The 17,731-nt window shown below is 57.0% G+C and overlaps 1 protein-coding gene across 1 annotated transcript; it reads right to left on the reverse strand.

Annotated features, from left to right (window-relative positions):
* Positions 1–377: 377 nt before the first annotated feature.
* Fam131c (family with sequence similarity 131 member C) lies at positions 378–16,950 on the reverse strand. Its single transcript, XM_042669669.1, has 7 exons — positions 16,765–16,950; positions 6,186–6,301; positions 5,040–5,075; positions 4,700–4,793; positions 2,403–2,585; positions 1,902–2,012; positions 378–1,184 (listed from the first exon to the last, which is right to left on the reverse strand). Exons 1-7 carry the CDS (start codon positions 16,784–16,786, stop codon positions 907–909), a joined length of 840 nt encoding a protein of 279 aa, XP_042525603.1. The 5' UTR covers positions 16,787–16,950; the 3' UTR covers positions 378–906.
* Between the last annotated feature and the right edge of the window lie 781 nt (positions 16,951–17,731).

Here is a 17,731-nt window from a genome sequence, read left to right on the forward strand (position 1 = left end):
CCTGCTGCTCACAAGGGCAAGGCAGACCTGGTCCATCCGCAGCTCAGTCCTCACTCCCTGGCAGGGAGCTGCGGGGGAAAAAATGTTCTACAGGTGGGCCTTCTGATGTCTGACCTTGTCTCACATGATTCTGCGCACAGTTCCTGCCCCCGGCACCAGTCTCCTTGGCTGTGACAAGGTTGATAGAATGGGGTTCCGTGGCTGGCTGCTTTGGGGTTCCACAGGCCCTGAGCGTCCTTCATGGGGCCTCTCTTGGCTTTGTGGGTTAGGGGTCGAATCCTCCCTCCCTGCAGAGGTTCTGCCCAGTCCACACCCTCCCCAGAGTCCAGGCCGAGGTCACTCAGGGTAGATCCTCCACTTTAATGTCACCAGAGAACCTTGAGGGGATTAGTGGGGTGAGGGTGTGAGGGGCTGGCTCCCCGGTGTGAGGAGCAGGGGGTCACATGGGAAGTGGGGGACAGATGGTCCCTCCAGAGAGTGAAAAGGGCCAGAGAACTGCACTCAGCTACCAGAAGAGGTAGCCACAACACCAGCGGGGCAGTATGATTGGGGAAGGTCAGGTCTCTGGGCGCCACTCCAAATAGATCTCCCCATCTTGCTTGGTTGTCTGCCTGGGGGCCTGGCTGTCAGTTCCCTGCTCCCCCTGGGGCCAGCTATGGTGTTCGCTGAGAGTCCTTGAGCTGGCGGAGGGCAAAAACCCTAGGGGAAAGGGCAATTATGGTTCCCACCGCAGGGGTGAAGCTCCACAGAGGCCCAGAGAGACCCACAAGTGCTGCCAGCCTCAGCCCTGTAATGACCCAATCCATGCCGTCTCTGAGGGGTTTAGTGATGCTGGTTGCTAGAGCCAAGGTGGTCCCCGTCCAGCTGGACTTCTGCCAGGAGCAGGGGAACCGGCCGGGCCTGGCTTCAGTTGTAAAACACGTCGTCCTCCTCCTCTGAGAGGGAGCCGCTGTCCATGGAGGGCAGGGAGCCCTGCAGGTGCGCCCCCCCTTCGGGCCCTGGGCCCCCTGGCAGCCGCCGTCGATGTGGGGCCGGGCTGGGGGGCTGGGCGCCGGCAGCTGCCATGGGAGGCTCCTCAGGAGAGGGCCAGCTGTGAGGGGAGAGGCCGGGGGAGAAGGCCAGGAGGCTGTCGTCCTGCGAGGGGCCACTCAGCAGGCTGTCTTGAAGGTAGATGCTCTCCAGGTCTGGAAAACCAAATAAAGAGGGGAGGGGGGAGAGAAGTGGAAAACCAAATGGGGGGCCTGGGGTCCGAGTCCTGTTATACCACTGCTGAGCTGTGCGACCCCCTGGCAAGTCACTGAACCTCTCTGAGACATTTTCTCCCGATGGCAGGGGGTTGGGGGAGTGAAGAGCAGGCTGTACTCTGAGAATTGGGACAAGGGACATGTGACCCCCAGGCCTCTGGCACTGCTCCCCTCTGGTCAGAGGCACAATCAAGTGAGGTAAAGTACTCAAGACCCTAGGGTCACCCCCAGAACCGCTGGGCTCTGCACCTGGTGATGAGCCTCAAGCCCAGGCTGGGTTGAGTTTCTGAACCCCACAATGCCTCTACTTCCCTAGTAGAGAAAACAGGACTGCTTCTTGGGGGTGTCATCTAGATCAGCTTTGAAGGCAAGGAGGGGTTGGGAGGAGGGGGGCAGGCCGTGGAGTGGGGAGCAAGGGTCATGGGTTAGAGGGTGCAGGATGAAGTGTTCAGAGACTGAAGGAAGCCAAGGGCTGCTCTGGCATCTTCAGGCCCCCAGGACAAATCCTCCGGGGCCACTGCTCGGGGCACCAGACAGGGCAATGATCCGCAAGACCCATCTCACAGAAGAAGAAACTGAGTCTGGGGGAGTGGCTTGCCCAGGCAGAGACTCAGCCCCTTTGCTTTGCCCACCCCACACCGGTGTTCCGAGCTATACCTTGGAGCTGGAGGGCATCCGGGGGGCTGTTTTCAGGGTGCAGTTCCTCGTCGTCCAGTGAGGACCAGGCGCTCAGAGTGGCCTCTGTGATGGCAAACTGTTCAGCGACCCCTAGGGGACATGGACACTTGGCTCAGTAGGGACCGAGGCAGAGAGGCCGTCCTTCCTCAGCGGTCAAAGAGCCTGCTGCATGCTCCATCCCACCCATGGCATCAGTCAGCACGATGTGGGGCCCGAGGCCCCAGCTTCACCCCTGCGGAGCCCGGCCTGTGCCTGCCTGCCCCCAGCTTCACCCCTGCGGAGCCCGGCCTGTGCCCGCCTGCCCCCAGCTTCACCCCTGCGGAGCCCGGCCTGTGCCCGCCTGCCCCCAGCTTCACCCCTGCGGAGCCCGGCCTGTGCCCGCCTGCCCCCAGCTTCACCCCTGCGGAGCCCGGCCTGTGCCCGCCTGCCCCCAGCTTCACCCCTGCGGAGCCCGGCCTGTGCCCGCCTGCCCCCACTGACCTGCGGCAAAGCGAGCCTCACGCAGCTCGTCCGGGAGGCAGCAGTAGCGCTCGTCCTCAGCGGGGGACAGCGCCCAGTCTGACCGCTGGGCACTCCAGCCCTTCCACTCGATGAGATGGGCCACGCGGCCCCGGGCCATGGCCGTGGGCTTCGTGATGTGGTCCTTGATGCTCTGCACCACCCCTGGCGGCACAGAGGGCCTGGGTTGGCCATCCCAGCAGAGAGCCCAGTGCAGGGCCCCCACCCCCACCGCCTCTCACTCCCAGAGCTCAGCCCCACCCCGGGGTCTGCACCCACATTCACACATGCACCCCAGTGAATGCCCTGCACCGCTATGCCACACACGACCCAGCAGCCTGCACTGTCCATGCCCACGTCCGGCCCTGTGCCCTCCCAAGTTTATGTTCCTATTCAGAAGCTCCGCCCACCCACACGCCCAGTCTCTGCCAAAGTCCTGCCAGGGACATTCGTGCCCACGGGGGGGGGGGGGGGGGGGGGCTTCTTCCTCAATCAGCCACACCCCTCCCTCCCTTCCTGTCAGATGTCCTGGAAGTCACGGAGAGCCACAGCAGGACAAGGTACAGGGAGAGGCAGGGTAACCCTGCCACTCAGGAAGAGTGTCCCAATTGGAGGATAATGGATCAAGAGAGAGAGAAGAGGGGAATGTCAATGACCCCCAGCAAGAGAGAAGGAAGGGCTGGACAGAGGGAAGGAAGGGCTGGACAGAGGGAAGGAAGGAGCGGGGTCTCTGGATGTGCAAAGTGCCAATGGGGTTGCAGGGAAAGTCTAGCATCTCTATCCACTAAGGCTGAGAATTCAGATCAGGCAGCCTGGGGTCCCTGAGCCATGTGGGCATGAGGCGTGGAGGAGTTGGGATTTGGTGACAACACCGGAACATGGAAGACAGAGGAGGTATCAGAGACAGGGAAGAGGCAGGGAGCATGGATGGGGCAGGGGAGGGCAAAGGGGAATCTTCATCTTCAAGCTGGGGCGTAGGCATCAGATTTTTCGGATTGCAAAGGAAGTGCTATCTCTTGGGACCCTTCAAGGTGGCAGGCAGGTGTGTGTCTCAGGGAGGCAGGGAGGCCTCTGGGAACTTGGAAGTCTGACATGGGTGGGGCAAAGCTCTGGTTAATGGCTGGTGGGCTGGGTGCTTGGATGGGACAATGGGGAGCAGAGGCCCAACCGGCTTTCCCGGCCTGGGGACCCACCCCACAGCTGTCTCAGTTGGGCTATTCTCAGCTCCCACCTGCACCCTTCTCTGGAGAAATACCCCAGCTTTGAGCACCGCCACACTAGAAATGCTCTCAGGGTGGCAGGTCTCTTCAGGGGCAACCAAGGACTGGACAATAGGGCGAGATCAAGTCCAGCCATCAGTTCTGTGTGTGAGTCCTGCTGCAGTGCCTGGGTGGGTTGGGGCAGGGATGTATTCCTCATTGTGGCTGAGCCGTGTCCCTGTGTCCCTCACCCCTGCCCCACAGTCCTTATGGGGCCTGCAAAGCAGTCCCTCAATGCACAATTCCCTCCTCAGCTTCTAGGGATGACTGGGGGCGGGGCGGGGTGACACAGGGGGCAGAGAGGTAGGGAGATCACACAGACAGACAGACAGACACCCCGGACCATCTGAACACTCCAGATCCTCAGAGGTTCTTGAGAATCCAGAAACATAATCCCCAGGAGCAGGAACCCAGACATCAGTCATACCAGACCCCAGTCTAGAGTCAAGCATTTAGAGACAGTTGAATCTGTCAGGTGCCTGTGGCTCACACCTGTAATCTTAGCCATTCCAGAGGCTGAAATCTGAGAATCTCAGTCTGGAGCCAGTCAGGGCAGGAAAGTCCATGAGACTCTTATCGCCAACTGACCACCAAAAAGCCAAGCTGTGCACTGGTGGCTCATGCCTATAATCCTAGCTACTCAGGAGGCTGAGATCTGAGGATCGAGGTTCAAAGCCAGCCTGGGCAGGAAAGTCCATGAGATTCTTATCTCCAACAAACTACCAGAAAATCAGAAGTGGGGCTGTGGTAGAGCACTAGCCTTGATCAGAAAAGAGCTCAGGGACAGGCCCTGAGTTCAAGCCTCATGACAGGCAAGAAATAAATCATAAGTGGAGCTATGACTCGGGTGGTAGAGCACTAGCCTACAAAAGCTCAGGAACAGCACCCAGGCCCTGAGTTCAAGTCCCAGAACCAGCTCAAAGAAACGAAAAAAGAAATCAGGCTGACCATTCTCCTAATTGAGGGTCAGAGATGGAGTGGGGAAAATCCAGGAGTGAGAGAGGGACAGTTAGCACCTACCCACAAGGGACGAGGTGGCCAGGGCTGCCACGCTGTAGTTGCTGGAGCAGGCTCTGGAGCTGGACAGGTAGCCGTTGGTGGTCTGGAAGCACCTCTGTAGGAAAGGAGGGGCAGGGTAAGCAGGAGGCCCAGCCAGGCGCCGACACTCCCCACGCATGGCATTGCCAGCACCCGGAGCCCTGGGGTGGTGGGTAGGAACAGGGCAGGGAAAGCCAAGAGATCCTACTCTCTCCCCAGACCCCTCCCCCAGGGCTGGCAGCACCGTGGGCCTGGGCACAGTAGAGGGAGAAGCAGTGGTGCCATCTGGACTGGCCAAAACAGGGACAGTAAGTGCACTGACCTGCCAGGGGTCCCAACAGAACTCCATCTGTTTGTCCTAAAGCAAGAGGAGAAAGGGGGTCAGGCAGGGCCGGCTCACTGTGCCAGCAATGGCGGAGTCCTGGCAGCCCTAGGGGTGGTGTGGGTCAGGCCTCGGGTGCCCTGAGAGGGTAGGGTCTCCCACTCATGGGTCATGTCCTGCTGCCCCTGGCATGTAGGGAAGCCAGGAGGGGAGCAGCAACACCGGGCACAGGGCTAAATCAGACCCCACCAATTGAGTGCTGACTTCATCTCCTACTCGGTTGTCTCAGGGTGTCAGCTTCACCCTCTGAGGGAGGTGACAGTGACATCAGCCTCACAGGAGGGTGACACATAAACTATAAACTATATGGTGCAGGCAGAATGCCCAGCAGAGTGATCCTGGGGCATATTGCTTTACAAGGTACTATATCAAGCTGGGTGCCAGTGGCTCATGCCTACCATCCTAGCTACTCAGGAAGCTGAGACCTGAGATCGTGGTTCAAAGCCAGCCGAGGCAGGAAAGTCTATGAGAATCTTATCTCCAATTAATCAGCAAAAGGCTAGGAGTGGAGCTGTGGCTCACTGGTAGAGCACTAGCTTTGAGCAAAAAGAAACCTAGGGATGGGGCCCAGGCCCTGAGTTCAAACTCTAGGCCCAGCACATACACACAAAAAAATAAATAAAAATAAAAAAGCAATGTATCAACTGGTGGGTTCAGGCCAGCGCCCGTGGCCAAGGGTAGGAACTGTCCATCGGGATGGGGGCCCCTGGAAAAGCCTTCCGCATCTCCCGGAACCAAACTGCATACCCAGTCCTATCGCTCTCCCTGGGGAGGGAGGTGCCTCCTGCTCAGGGCCAGGGGCCACTGGAGGAACCCAGTCAGAGTGTCTGGGAAGCCCTGCAGGGAGAGACTGTGTTTTTAAACCAAGCCCAGCCTGCTCCTAGATGCCCAATCTAATGCAGACTCTCACCTGCTGACCACCAAATCCAGCACTACCCCACTCCCCCTCCTTTATCTCCCTGATACATCCTGAGTGTAGCAGGAATGAGAGGAGGTTAGAATAGCTCCTGTTTCTTATGGGGAAAAGCTGGGGACAAGTCAGGCCCAGGGGACAGGCAGGAGGAGGGGTGATAAGTGAGCAGTCACCTTGCCAGCGACATGGTCTGGCGGGAAGGCTGGTGGGCAGCTGGAGGGCCGGTGGGGGCTCAGGAGCTCCGAGCCCTGGGGCATAGCGCAGTCCTTGTGGGCACTTGTGAACAGATCTGGAAACAAGAATGATGGCAGACGGTTAGAAAAGCTCAGACCTAACTGGAGCTACAAGGTAGGAATAAAGCAAAGTGTTCAATATGGAAAGGCAAAAATCCACATCCCTATTACAGATATGTTTGATTATGTGTGTGTGTGTGTGTGTGTGTGTGTGTGTGTGTGTGTGTGTATACACATACACACACACACACACACACACATATAAAACCTATATAGGGCTAGGAAGGTGGCTCAGTGGTAGAGCGCTTGCCTTGCATGCCTGAGGCCCTGGGTTCGATTCCTCAGCACCACATAAGCAAAAAGAAAAAAAGCCAGAAGTGGCGTTGTGGCTCAAGTGGTAGAGCGCTAGCCTTGAGCTGAAGAGCTGAGGGACAGCACCCAGGCCCAGGCCTGAGGCCCCACGACCGGACCCAAAAAATAAAAACATAAAACCTATATATAAATCAGAAGATCTATTGAACTGATAAAGCTGGTAAGATTGCAGGATATAAGATCAACATACAGAAAAGGGGGTGACACTGTCCAGAATGAAATGTGCTTATGACCTGGCTTATATAACTGTAACCTCTCTGTACATCATCCTTATGAGAACAATAAAAACAAAACATTTGGGGCTGGGAAGATGGCTCAGTGGTAGAATGCTTGCCTTGCATGCATAAGGCCTGGGTTTGATTCCTCAGCACCACATAAGCAGAAAAAGCTGGAAGTGTCGCTGTTACTCAAGTGGTAGAGCACTAGCCTTGAGCTGAAGAGCTGAGGGACAGCGCCCAGGCCCAGAGCTCAGGCCCCACGACCACAAAAAAAAAAAAAATTAAAAATCAACATACAAAAATTAATTGCTTAATAAGGCAAGTAGTACATGCCTGTAATCCCAGCTACTCAGGAAGGTAAGCAGGAAGATCACCTGAGCCTAGGAGTTGGGGATAACCAGCCTGAGAGAGAGAGAGAGAGGGGGAGAGAGAGAGAGAGAGAGAAAGAGAGAGAGAGGGAGATTTAAATAGGAGGAAGAAGGGTTTAGGAAGTGGCAAACCCTAGTTTAGTGATCTGGTGTATATCTAGTTATAAGGAAGTCTTGGGTCCAGTTCCCAGAATGACAAGGGAAAAAAAGAAAGAAAAGAAGAAAGGAAGGAAGGAGAGAAGGGAGGGAGGAGAAGAAAACAAAAACTCTTGCTAAGAAACCAAGAAAGCAAACCTATTCAAAACGGTTGCAAAACATAATGATAATCATAGTACTAGTAGTAATTGCAACCAAGAAAGTAATTGCTGCAATTAAAAAATACAAAATGATGAAGAAAGACCTTGAAGAAGTCACAGAAAAGTGCAAAGACATCCCATGTTCACGGACGGGCAGAACTCACCCCTGCTAGCCCGGAGGGCCAGCTCTTCCCAGCACATCTCCCACTCTCCAGTTCTCCAGTCTGGCCATACTGATCACACTTCTGACAAATGCCCTGCACCCCGCTGTCTCAGGGCCTTTGCACTTGTTGTCCTCTCCCATCCTCTAGATTCTCTCCTCCCAGATGGCTGCAGGTTCCCCCTCTTGCTCCGTTCAGGTCTGTTCAAGTGCTATCATCTCCATGATCTCCCCAACAACCCTCTTATTTAACATGCCCTGACCCTCAGCTGCATCGCTCTGCACAACACCTAGCACACTGCATATGGTGTCTGCCGCTCACTAGTCGTAGGCCCAGAAGGAACTAGGCACCCTTTAAGGAGGAAGGTAAGAATATTTGGATGTCTGCCATATAGGGAACCTTTCTGCCAGCCAGGCACAGTTAGAGCTCCAGAGAAATAAAACTGTCCTGGCTCTTCCTCTCTGTGGCTCATGCCAGACCCCACATGCCAGAGGAGAGGGGGTGTCTACAGGGCAGTGAGTCAGCAGAACCACCCAGAATGTGACCCTCAATGCAGCCACTCCTGCCTGGGGGAAAGGGGACAGGGGGAGGGGAAGAGGGGGGGGCAAGGCAAGCACTGATCTGGATGCCAGGTAAAGGTTTCAGCCAAACTGCACTGGGTGTAGTACACAGAAGCGATCAGAAGGAGCTAAGTGCATATAAGTGCAGTAGCTCATACCCATAACCTTAGTGACTTTGGAGGCTGAAACCAGGAGGATTGTTTGTGGTTTGAGGACAGAAAGTTCTCAGTACCCCAATCTCAATAGAACATGCTGGAGCACCATAGCAAATGCCTGTAATCCCACTACAGTAGAAATAAGGTCTGGGCAGCTGGGCGCTGGTGGCTCACGCCTGTAATCCTAGCTACTCAGGAGGCTGAGATCTAAGGATCGCAGTTCAAAGCCAGCCGGGGCAGGAGAGACCGTGAGACTCCTATCTCCAATAAACCACCAGAAAACTAGAAGTGGCGCTGTAGCTCAAGTGGTAGAGCGCTCGCCTTGAGCTGAAGAGCTGAGGGACAGCGCCCAGGCCCAGGTCTGAGCAAAAAGCAAGATCTTATCTCAAAATCAGCCAGAGCAAAAGGATTGGTGAAGGTATGACTTACCCAGTAGAGCACCAGCTGAGCAAGTGTGAGGCCCTGAGTTCAAACCCAGAAACACCAAAACAATAAAAACAAAACAAAATTTAAAAATTAAAAAAAAAGGTTCTGAGCCAGGTGCCAGTGGCTCACGCCTGTCATCCTGGCTACTCAGGAGGCTGAGATCTGAGGATCATGGTTCAAAGCCAGCTGGAGCAGGAAAGTCCATGAGACTCTTATCTCCAATGAATCACCAGAAAACAAGAGGTGGAGCTATGGCTCAAAGTGATAGGGTGCTAGCCTTGTGCAAAAGAGCTGAGGGACAGCACCCAGGCCCTGAATTCAGGCCCCATGACCGGGAAAGGAAAGGAAAGAAAAAAAGGAAGAAAAGAAAAGCAGGTAGGCAGGCTGGGGATATGGCTTAGTGGTAGAGTGCTTGCCTAGCATGCATGAAGCCCTGGGTTTGATTCCCCAGTACCACATACACAGAAAAAAGCTGGAAGTGGCACTGTGGCTCAAGTGATCGTGTTAGCCTTGAGTAAAAGAAGCTCAGGGACAGTGCCTAGGCTCTGAGTTCAAGCCCCGGGACCAAAGTGGGGGGGGGGGGGAGGGAGAGAGAAAGAAGGAAAGAGAGGGGAGGGAAGGAGGGACAGACCAGCCTGAGCTATGGTGGGTGAGGCAGGGCTGTATGAGAGAGAACTGGAGATAAGGAAGGCAGGGTCAAGGTTAGCCTCCCCTCCCTACCAGGAACACCAGCAGAAGAGGTCGGAACGGAGAGGACCATGCGGGACCCTGAGGCCTGAGCCTTGTGTGGCCTGCGCTAGTCTGGGCTTCAGTGACACAGGCCATTGATCTCATTTACTCTGAAATGAACAGATGAAAGTGTGAACCAAGGGATAGAGCACCTGCTTTGAAAGTGAAAAGCCCCGAGCTGAAACCTCAGCACCTCCAAAGGTATCTGAAGAAGAACTGGAGCCCATGGGAGAGCATGGCAGGTGGGGTTACCCAGTGCTCTGCAGAGCTCTGTTAAGCTACACGCATATCACACGAATGTGCGCACATGAACGGTAAGATTTTTCTACACTAGACACCAGTGACTCACATCTGTCAGCCTAGCTATGCAGGAGGCTGACATCGGAGGATCATGGTATGGAGCCAGCCCAGGCAGAAAGGTCCATGAGACTCTTATCTCCAATAAACCATCAAAAAGCCAGAAGTGGAGCTGTGGCTCAAGTGGGAGAATGCCCACCTTGAACAAAAAGCTGACCTTCTCTGGGGTTCAAGCCCCAGAGAAGATTTTTCTGGGTCATAATGTTTCTGGGTCTAGATTTTTCTCTAGTTTTGGCAGTAGTGGGATTTGAACACAGAGTTTTGCACTTGCTAAGTAGATCCTCTGCCACTTAGGCAGCCCTTATGCTGCACAATGTATTTATTCCTATAGACCCAGCCAAAAAAGTTTGAAAGGTGTGTTTAAGTGCAGTAGTGTATGTCTATAATCCCAGCCTTATGGAGGCTGAGGCAGGAGGAGTGAAAGTTTCAGGCTACATGGTGAAACCCTATCCCAAAGAAAAAAGGTGTGTGTGTGTGTGTGTGTGTGTGTGTGTGTGTGTGTGTGTGTGTGTGTGTGTGTGTGTGTGTGTGTGTGTGTGTGTGTGTGTGTGTGTGTGTGTGTGTGTGTGTGTGTGTGTGTGTGTGTGTGTGTGTGTGTGTGTGTCAGTCCTGGGAGTTGAACTCTGGGCCTGGACACTATCACTGAGTTTGGGGTTTTGTTGGGTTTTGTTGCTGTTGTTGTTCAAGGCTAGTACTTTACCAGTTGAGCCACAGCTCTACTTCTAGCTTTTTGGTGATTTACTGGAGATGAGTATCACAGACTTTTCTGCCTAAGCTGGCTTTGAACTATCATCCTCAGATCTTAACCTCCTGAGTAGCTAGGATTACAGGTGTGAGCCACAGGCAGCCCCATGCACTTCACTTTTAAAGCTTCCAGGAATTCTGTATGTTGTGCAAACCCAAGGTTGGCTTCAGGCTGAGGCTGGGAACTCTGAGAAGAGCTAGCTAGTGCTCCTGGCCACCCAGGAAGCTGCCAAGCACAGAGGAGGTGGACTGGGAAGGGGCAAAGCTGGCACTGAGGTGGCAGGTGATACCAAGGCCCCCAGGTTCCCGGCTTGGGCGGGGCTATCCCCTGAGATGGGGCGGCCCCTGGCCCCCTGGCTCTGGGCATCACCCAGTCTGGGGTTACTAGGTGCCTCAGCCAAAGTTGCCTGTCTCCCTCAGAGGACTTCAGCCCCTTGATGTCACCGACAGGTTGCCATGGAGACGTCAGGTAATGAACCAGCCAGGGTGAAATCACAGGCTGCGCGTAGCCCAGCTGGGACCAAGCCACGTCACCGCCACTGGCAACTGGAAAAACACAGTTTCATGGAGGGTGGAGGCCAGGGGGGAGGGGGAGAGCTAGCTCGGGCCTGAGGGGCAGATCCCCCTCCCAAGAGAGCTGTGGGGACACGCTTTTCTTTCTCAAGGGCTGAGCCCCTTTCTGGGCCTGATCCTACTCCCTCCTCCCCTGACCATAGCAGTGAGGGGCCCCTGGCTGTTATGACAAGAGAAGAGAAGAGAAGAGAGCATCTTGACCCTTCAAGGGGAAAGGTACCAATCAGAGGTCCCCTGTGTTCAATCAGAGCACCCCCTCTGTGCGCCAAGGGTGCCTTTTGCCCTCCTGTGCAAGCTTCTCAATCCGATTTATACCCTAAACTCCCTGTCGGTTCCTTCTGATGTCTAACCTAACCCTGTCTTGCTGCAAAAAGTTTCCACCTTGGTCTCTGCTTGTCCCCAAGGTGCCTCAGGCTGCTCTCACCCACCGCAGGGCCATCCAGAGCCCTGAGCTGGTCCATAGGGCTCTGGGTCCCAGCCCTAGTCACCATAGTTCTCCATCCCCAGTGTGTCTCCCCACGAGCAAGGGAGCACACCTGCGGCCATTTGGGAGCAGAGTTCCAGGCAGAGGGAGGGCAAGGAGGACCAGGTCTTCCCACTCTTCCCCAGTAGCCCAGAGAGGGCAAAGGTCTTGGAACCACACAGCACGCTGGGTCCATGGTGCTTGTACATCCTCACTGGCAGTCCGGCCTCCTCCACACTCCCCGAGCCCCTGGGGCCCCGGCAGGGCGGGGTCACTGCCACCACTGCCCAGGCCTGGGCCACCGAGCAGCTGCGTGCCAGGCCTGCATGGGGCTTGGTCCGCACACATCACTGTTGGTCCCTGGCTGAGCCTCACTCCCCAGGCAGGGCCGCGCCTTCCCCTCCCTCCGTGTCTCTTCCTGGAGGATGGAACAGACAGGCTGGAGCTTGCCCTGGGAGCCCTAAAGAGGGAGGCCATGGCCTGAGGGGAGGTTTGGTCTCTGCCTGGTGACTCACTGCCACAGAACTTGGCAGAGGCCTCGTCTCCAGTGGACCCAGTGTCCCGCACCCTAGGCATTCACGTCACCTGAGCCATCGCTGGGTGGGATGTCCCTTCCACACTCAGCTCCTTCCAACTCCCTCTGCCATTCTAGGGCCCAATCTTTTTGAACATACTTCTCTAACCTTACTACCTCCAGGCAGCCTTCCCGGGTTACCCTCAACTGTAGCAGCCTTAATAATGGTGGCCCTAATGGACCAAAGGTGGCCTACCGAAGTCTGCTGTCAGTCCTAGGACTGCTTACCCTCTCTTGTCTCTCACCCTACAGAGTAAGCATTATGACACCCACTTTGCAGATGGGGAAACCGAGGCCCTGAAAGTATCTGAGCTTCCAGGAGGAAATCTTAGCCTACAGTTTCTGCTCTCATGATCCTCAGTGCTTAGAGCATTAGAGATTCCCAGGGCCGGCCTGGTTTGGAGGATTAAACTGGGGCAGGAGGTGACAGGCAGAGGCCACGGTACCAAGGGCAGCAGGACTTGGAGCTAGAGAGAAGGGGAGGACTTCAATTCCTCTCCCTTCCACATCCATTGCCACCATCTGTGGTCCCCAGGCCAAACAAAAGCCCATTGAAAGCCAGGTACTAGTGGCTCATGCCTGTAATCCCAGCTACCCAGGAGGCTGAGATCTGAGGACTGCAGTTCGAAGCCAGCCTCAGTAAAAAAAAGTCTGTGATACTCTTATCTCCAATTAGCCACTAAAAAGCCAGAAGTGGAGCTGTAGCTCAATTGGTAGAGTGCTATCTTCTGAACACAAAAACTCAGGGACAGGATGTAGGCCCCAAGTTCAAGTCCCAGGACCAGCCCCCACCCCTTGCAAAAAAAAAAAAGCCCCTTGAATTATTCCAGAAAGTTGTCCTGGAGCTCTGGCCATGCAGAGAGACTGAGAGTACCTCTCTGTGTGTGGGGGACACAAGAAAGCAAAGGGCACAGGTTTCCCCTTCAGCCCTAAATCCCAAAGGCCTGGATTCCAGTCTGCCTCTGCATTCTCTGGCTGGTGACCTGAGATGAGGCTCTGCCCCTCTCTGAGCCCACTTCCATCCTAGAGTTGAAGCAGAACTAACTAGGTCAGGAGAGCAAAGGCTCAGCCCAGCCTGGCTCGGGGTAAGCTCCCAACAAATGACAGCTTAAAAATAGATAATGAACGCAAAATAGCTCCTGGCTATGACAGCGTTTGGTGCCTTAATCTGGTCCCAATCACATTTCCGCTGGCCTTGGTACAAGTGCCTGCTGCCTACCCCTTCCGCAGGCGGGCAGGAGGGGCTCCAAGCTCCCTTTCCAGGCAAGAAGGTCTGGACCTGTGTCCGTGTCTACATGGAAACTAATAATACGAATTACAAATGAGAATAGCTAATGAATAGCTAACAGATGCTGGTGGCATAGCAGATACTGGATGCTTTGCATGAATCAAGCCACTGAATTCCCTACCTGCTCCCCCTCCACACACACCATCCTATGATGTGTGTGTGTGTGTGTGTCCTAATACAAGGCTTGAACTCAGGGCCTTGTCCTCTCACTTGGCTTTTTTGCTCAAGGCTGACACTCTGCCACTTGATCCACAGATCCACTACCTGCTTTTTGGCAGTTGATTGGAGATAAGCATCTCATGGACTGGCTTCAAACCCCAATCATCAGATCTCAGCCTCCCGAGTAGCTGGGATTACAGGCATGAGCCACCAGTGCAACCCTATTGGCATCTTAGAGGAGAGAAATGAGGCTCATATACAAGGTTAAGTAGTTGGTAGAGGTCATGCAGCTGGGGGAATGGTAGAGCAGGGATTTGAACCCCTGGTGGCCAGCTCCAGGCGGGCCCAGCCCTCATGGTATCTCAGCCTACTAGGCAGAAGCAGAAGCTAACTGCTAGATGGGGTCTCCCCACACACACACCCCGTATGGCCTGAAGTTGAAGGTCAGGGAAGTTGTGCTGGACAGCCCTAGGTGGGTACAGGCTCCAAGTTCCATGTCACACTACTACCAGGTCAAGACTCACAGTCCCCGGCCTTCTCTTCAGACTATGACTATGGTCCTGGCTCAGGCAAGTCCTTGCCACGCAGGGGCTGTTATTAACACCTGGTGCAGATGTGGAGAGCAAGTGGGATTCAGGCAGTGGAGCTGAGGGCTCCCTTTGTGGTGTTGAGACTAGGGGACCTAGGTTATGGAGTCAGCATGCCAGGGTTGAAGTCCTGGCTTTGCTGTTACCTAGCTATGTGGCCCAGGGAAAAGTCACTGAACTGCATTCTGCCTCTGTTTCCTCATTTTTGAAATGAAGACTATGATAGTATATAATCTATTAGTTTTCTACCTAAATTTCTCAGACTAACACCTGGTAAATTGTAAGCACTCAAATGGCATTAGAGATAATTAGAGGAGTAGATGGCCTCTGGTAGGTGGGTCAGTCCCCTCCCCAGCTTCTGGAACATTCTTCTCTTTCTACATATTAGCTTTTCCCCCCACCCAGCTTGCCTGGGTGAATGCTGGGATTTCAGGGGCCCCATCCTCTTAGGAGAGAAACAGGCCCAGCTAGATCTGGGGTGACACTTAGAAGCCCAAACTGCAGAAGGAAGAGTAGAGAGTCAATGTGACCTCAAACAGCCCTGACAAGCTGGACACTGGTGGCTCACACGGGTAATCCTAGTTATTCAGGAAGCTGAGAGGTGAGGATCGCAGTTCAAAGGCTAGTCTGGGCAGGAAAGTCCATGACACTCCTACTTTCACAATTAAAAATAAAAAATCCAGAAGTGGCTCAAGTAGTAGAGCACCAGACATGGAGGGAGCACTAGGTAGGAGACAAGAGGACTTAGGTCCCGGCCTTGCAGTGGGACCTGGCAGTCAGCCCTTCCTCTTTGGCCTATCTTATGCTTGGTGGGTTACAGGTCAGCGCACTTGGGAGTGGGTCCCGTGGCATGGGATCGCCAGGTGAGAGGGAAGGGGAATGGTCCCTAAGGAAGCATCAAGTCCCCACAACCTGAGCTGACCCCACCAGAGGCTGCCCAAAGCCTTTGGGTGTTTCTGACACCACAGATGCTGAGCACTGGGGCCTTCCACAGACCCTCAGCCACTCTAGACACTGCTCAGCCCTCCTGCACAGCCGCAGTCCACTCAGACAGGGTGCTGAGATGGATTGCTCCTAGTGGACATGGCCTCTTGATGCTCTGGACACATGGTCTGCATCGTGGTTAAGATCAGCTTAGTGAAGGAGACATCCAAACTGCACACAGCCTGACCCCCTGCTCCTTGCCCTCCACCCAGGACCCCACTTCTGACACCTTCCAGAAAGACATTTCCTAAGATGCCCTTTCTTAGAGAGCAGAGCCCCCCCCCCCCCCCCCCCCCCCCGAGTCTCTAGAGGACAGGGAAGGGGTGTTCCTCCCTCAGCACCCTTACAATACTGAGGTCCCTGTTAGGATCTGCTCAGCATCCCTGCCCAGGTGGGTTCATCTGTCCACACCTGAGTTAAGCTATTGGGAGTGATAGGCGCGTGGCAGATTGTCTCCCCCCCACCCCCCAAGACCTTGTGGTTGGTACCAAGCCTTCAGAGCTTGAGCCTGAGCCCACACTCCCAGCCCCAGCCCCGGCCTCACAGTGGGTGAAGAGCCCAAGGTGGAAGGGCTGCCAGGAGATCTCGTTACCAAAATGTTGCTCAAGAGGAAAATCAAGGTCCCCCGTGTCAGGTCCGGCCTCCTGGACGACCTGACCCCCGCCCCCCCCCCCAGTCGCTGCGGCTCCTTGGTACCGCCTTGGTGACAGCCAAGGGTACCGGGTCAGAGACAAAGAGAAAGGCCCTGGGATGGGGGGACAACGTTTCTGCCCCTCGCTGTCCCCTAAGGACAGGGCTGGAATGAGGAGCTGGGGGTGCGAGGGTGCCGAGGGGCGCCTTCTTCGGGACCCCTGCTTGCCGTGGCGGGGCGTGGGGAGGGGGAGGGAAGGGGCCCGCGGGGAACCAGGAAGGGCGGCGGGGGCCCCTCCGCAGGGGGTGTGTGGCGGCTGGCCAGGAGGCCGGGCCCCCCGGCCGGCGTCCCGCCGCCGCCGCCTGCCGGGGGCGTGGAGGCGAGGCCGGTGCGGAGGCACCGCACGCTCCCGCGCCGCCCCCCGCGCCCCGGCCCGGGCGGCCGCCACCCCCCCCCCCCGCTCCCTCCCACCGGCCGGGGAGCCCCCCGAGCCCCCGCCGCCCCCCAGCTCCCTCCCACCGGCCGGGGACCCCCCCGAGCCCCCGCCGCCCCCCGCGCCCCCAGCGCCCCGGCCCGGGCGGCCGGCCGCCCCCCAGCTCCCTCCCACCGGCCGGGGACCCCCCCGAGCCCCCGCCGCCCCCCAGCTCCCTCCCACCGGCCGGGGACCCCCGAGCCCCCGCCGCCCCCCAGCTCCCTCCCACCGGCCGGGGACCCCCCGAGCCCCCGCCGCCCCCCAGCTCCCTCCCACCGGCCGGGGACCCCCCCGAGCCCCCGCCGCCCCCCGCGCCCCCAGCGCCCCGGCCCGGGCGGCCGGCCACCCCCCCAGCTCCCTCCCACCGGCCGGGGAGCCCCCCCCAGCCCCCGCCGCCCTCACCTCGGGACACGCAGGAGCCCATCACGGGGCCACGGGGCCGGGCCGCTGCGCCTCGGGTGCGTCGGGCCGCCGGGCGCTCATGTCTACGCGGGCCGAGGGGCGCGGGGCGGGAGCCGGGGGCGCTTCAGGTCCGCGCTGCTCGGCCTCGGCTCCTCCCCGGGTCGTCCTCGTTTCCACTGCTTCCACGGCAGCGTCCAGATCTCCCAGCTCCAGGCCGCCGAGGGGCGGTGACACCGCGGGGGCGGAGCCCTGGGCCGCGGGGGCGGGGCTCTGGGTCTCGGGGGCGGAGCCCTGGGCCTGGGGGAGGAGCCCAAGACCGTGGGGGCAGGCCCTGGATCGTGGGGGCGGGGCTCTGGGCTGTGGGGGGTAGGTCTCATGACCTGGGGGCGGGGCCAGGGGCCAGGGGATGGGGGTCAGGACCGCGGGGGCGGGGCCCATGCCCATGGCCCTAGGCATCCGGAGGCGTGTCCCAAGTAGATCCCCCCCCCCCCCCCCCCCCCCCCCCGCTTCAGAGGTCCCGCCCCCATGATCCCCATCCGGTGCACCTGTTGCCACTGCAGGGGTCTGGGGAGAGGAGGAGGGTGGAACTCTGGCCTCAGGCTCCCCAGCACCCGAAGGTCAGGAGGGTAGGGCGACTTTGGCATTTGGGGCTTAAAGCAAACTAATTTGGTGACAGTGGGGGAACGATGCAGAGAACCAGCCCTCCTTCCCCTCCATTGCTGAGGTAGATAGATGTCTGGTGGCAAAAAGTCAGCTTGGCTGGGTGAAGCCTGGGTGGCTCACACCTGTAATTCCAGCTGCTGAGGAGGCAGAGATCTGAGGATCACAGCTCCAAGAAACTGAAGCGGTGATGTTGTGGGTTTGGGGTTGTTTTTTGCTTTTCAGTCGTGGGGCTTGAACTTGGGGCCTGAGCACCATCCCTCAGCTCTTCAGTTCAAGGTGAGCTCTCTACCAACTTGAGCCACAG

The sequence above is a fragment of the Dipodomys spectabilis genome, unplaced genomic scaffold, assembly GCF_019054845.1.
Source record: "Dipodomys spectabilis isolate Male_0828 unplaced genomic scaffold, ASM1905484v1 ptg000504l, whole genome shotgun sequence".
In the NCBI taxonomy this organism is placed as follows: Eukaryota; Metazoa; Chordata; class Mammalia; order Rodentia; family Heteromyidae; genus Dipodomys; species Dipodomys spectabilis.

What these genes read in the sequence shown, in the direction of transcription:
- Fam131c (XM_042669669.1), bottom strand. Translation starts at nt 16,786, where the DNA reads ATGGGCTCCTGCGTGTCCCGAG. An exon ending in GGCCACCTCGTCCCTTGTGG is followed by an intron (nt 2,586 to 4,699) that starts GTAGGTGCTAAC and finishes CTGTGCCGCCAG; the next exon opens with GGGTGGTGCAGAGCATCAAG. An exon ending in TGAGGCTCGCTTTGCCGCAG is followed by an intron (nt 2,013 to 2,402) that starts GTCAGTGGGGGC and finishes CATGTCCCCTAG; the next exon opens with GGGTCGCTGAACAGTTTGCC.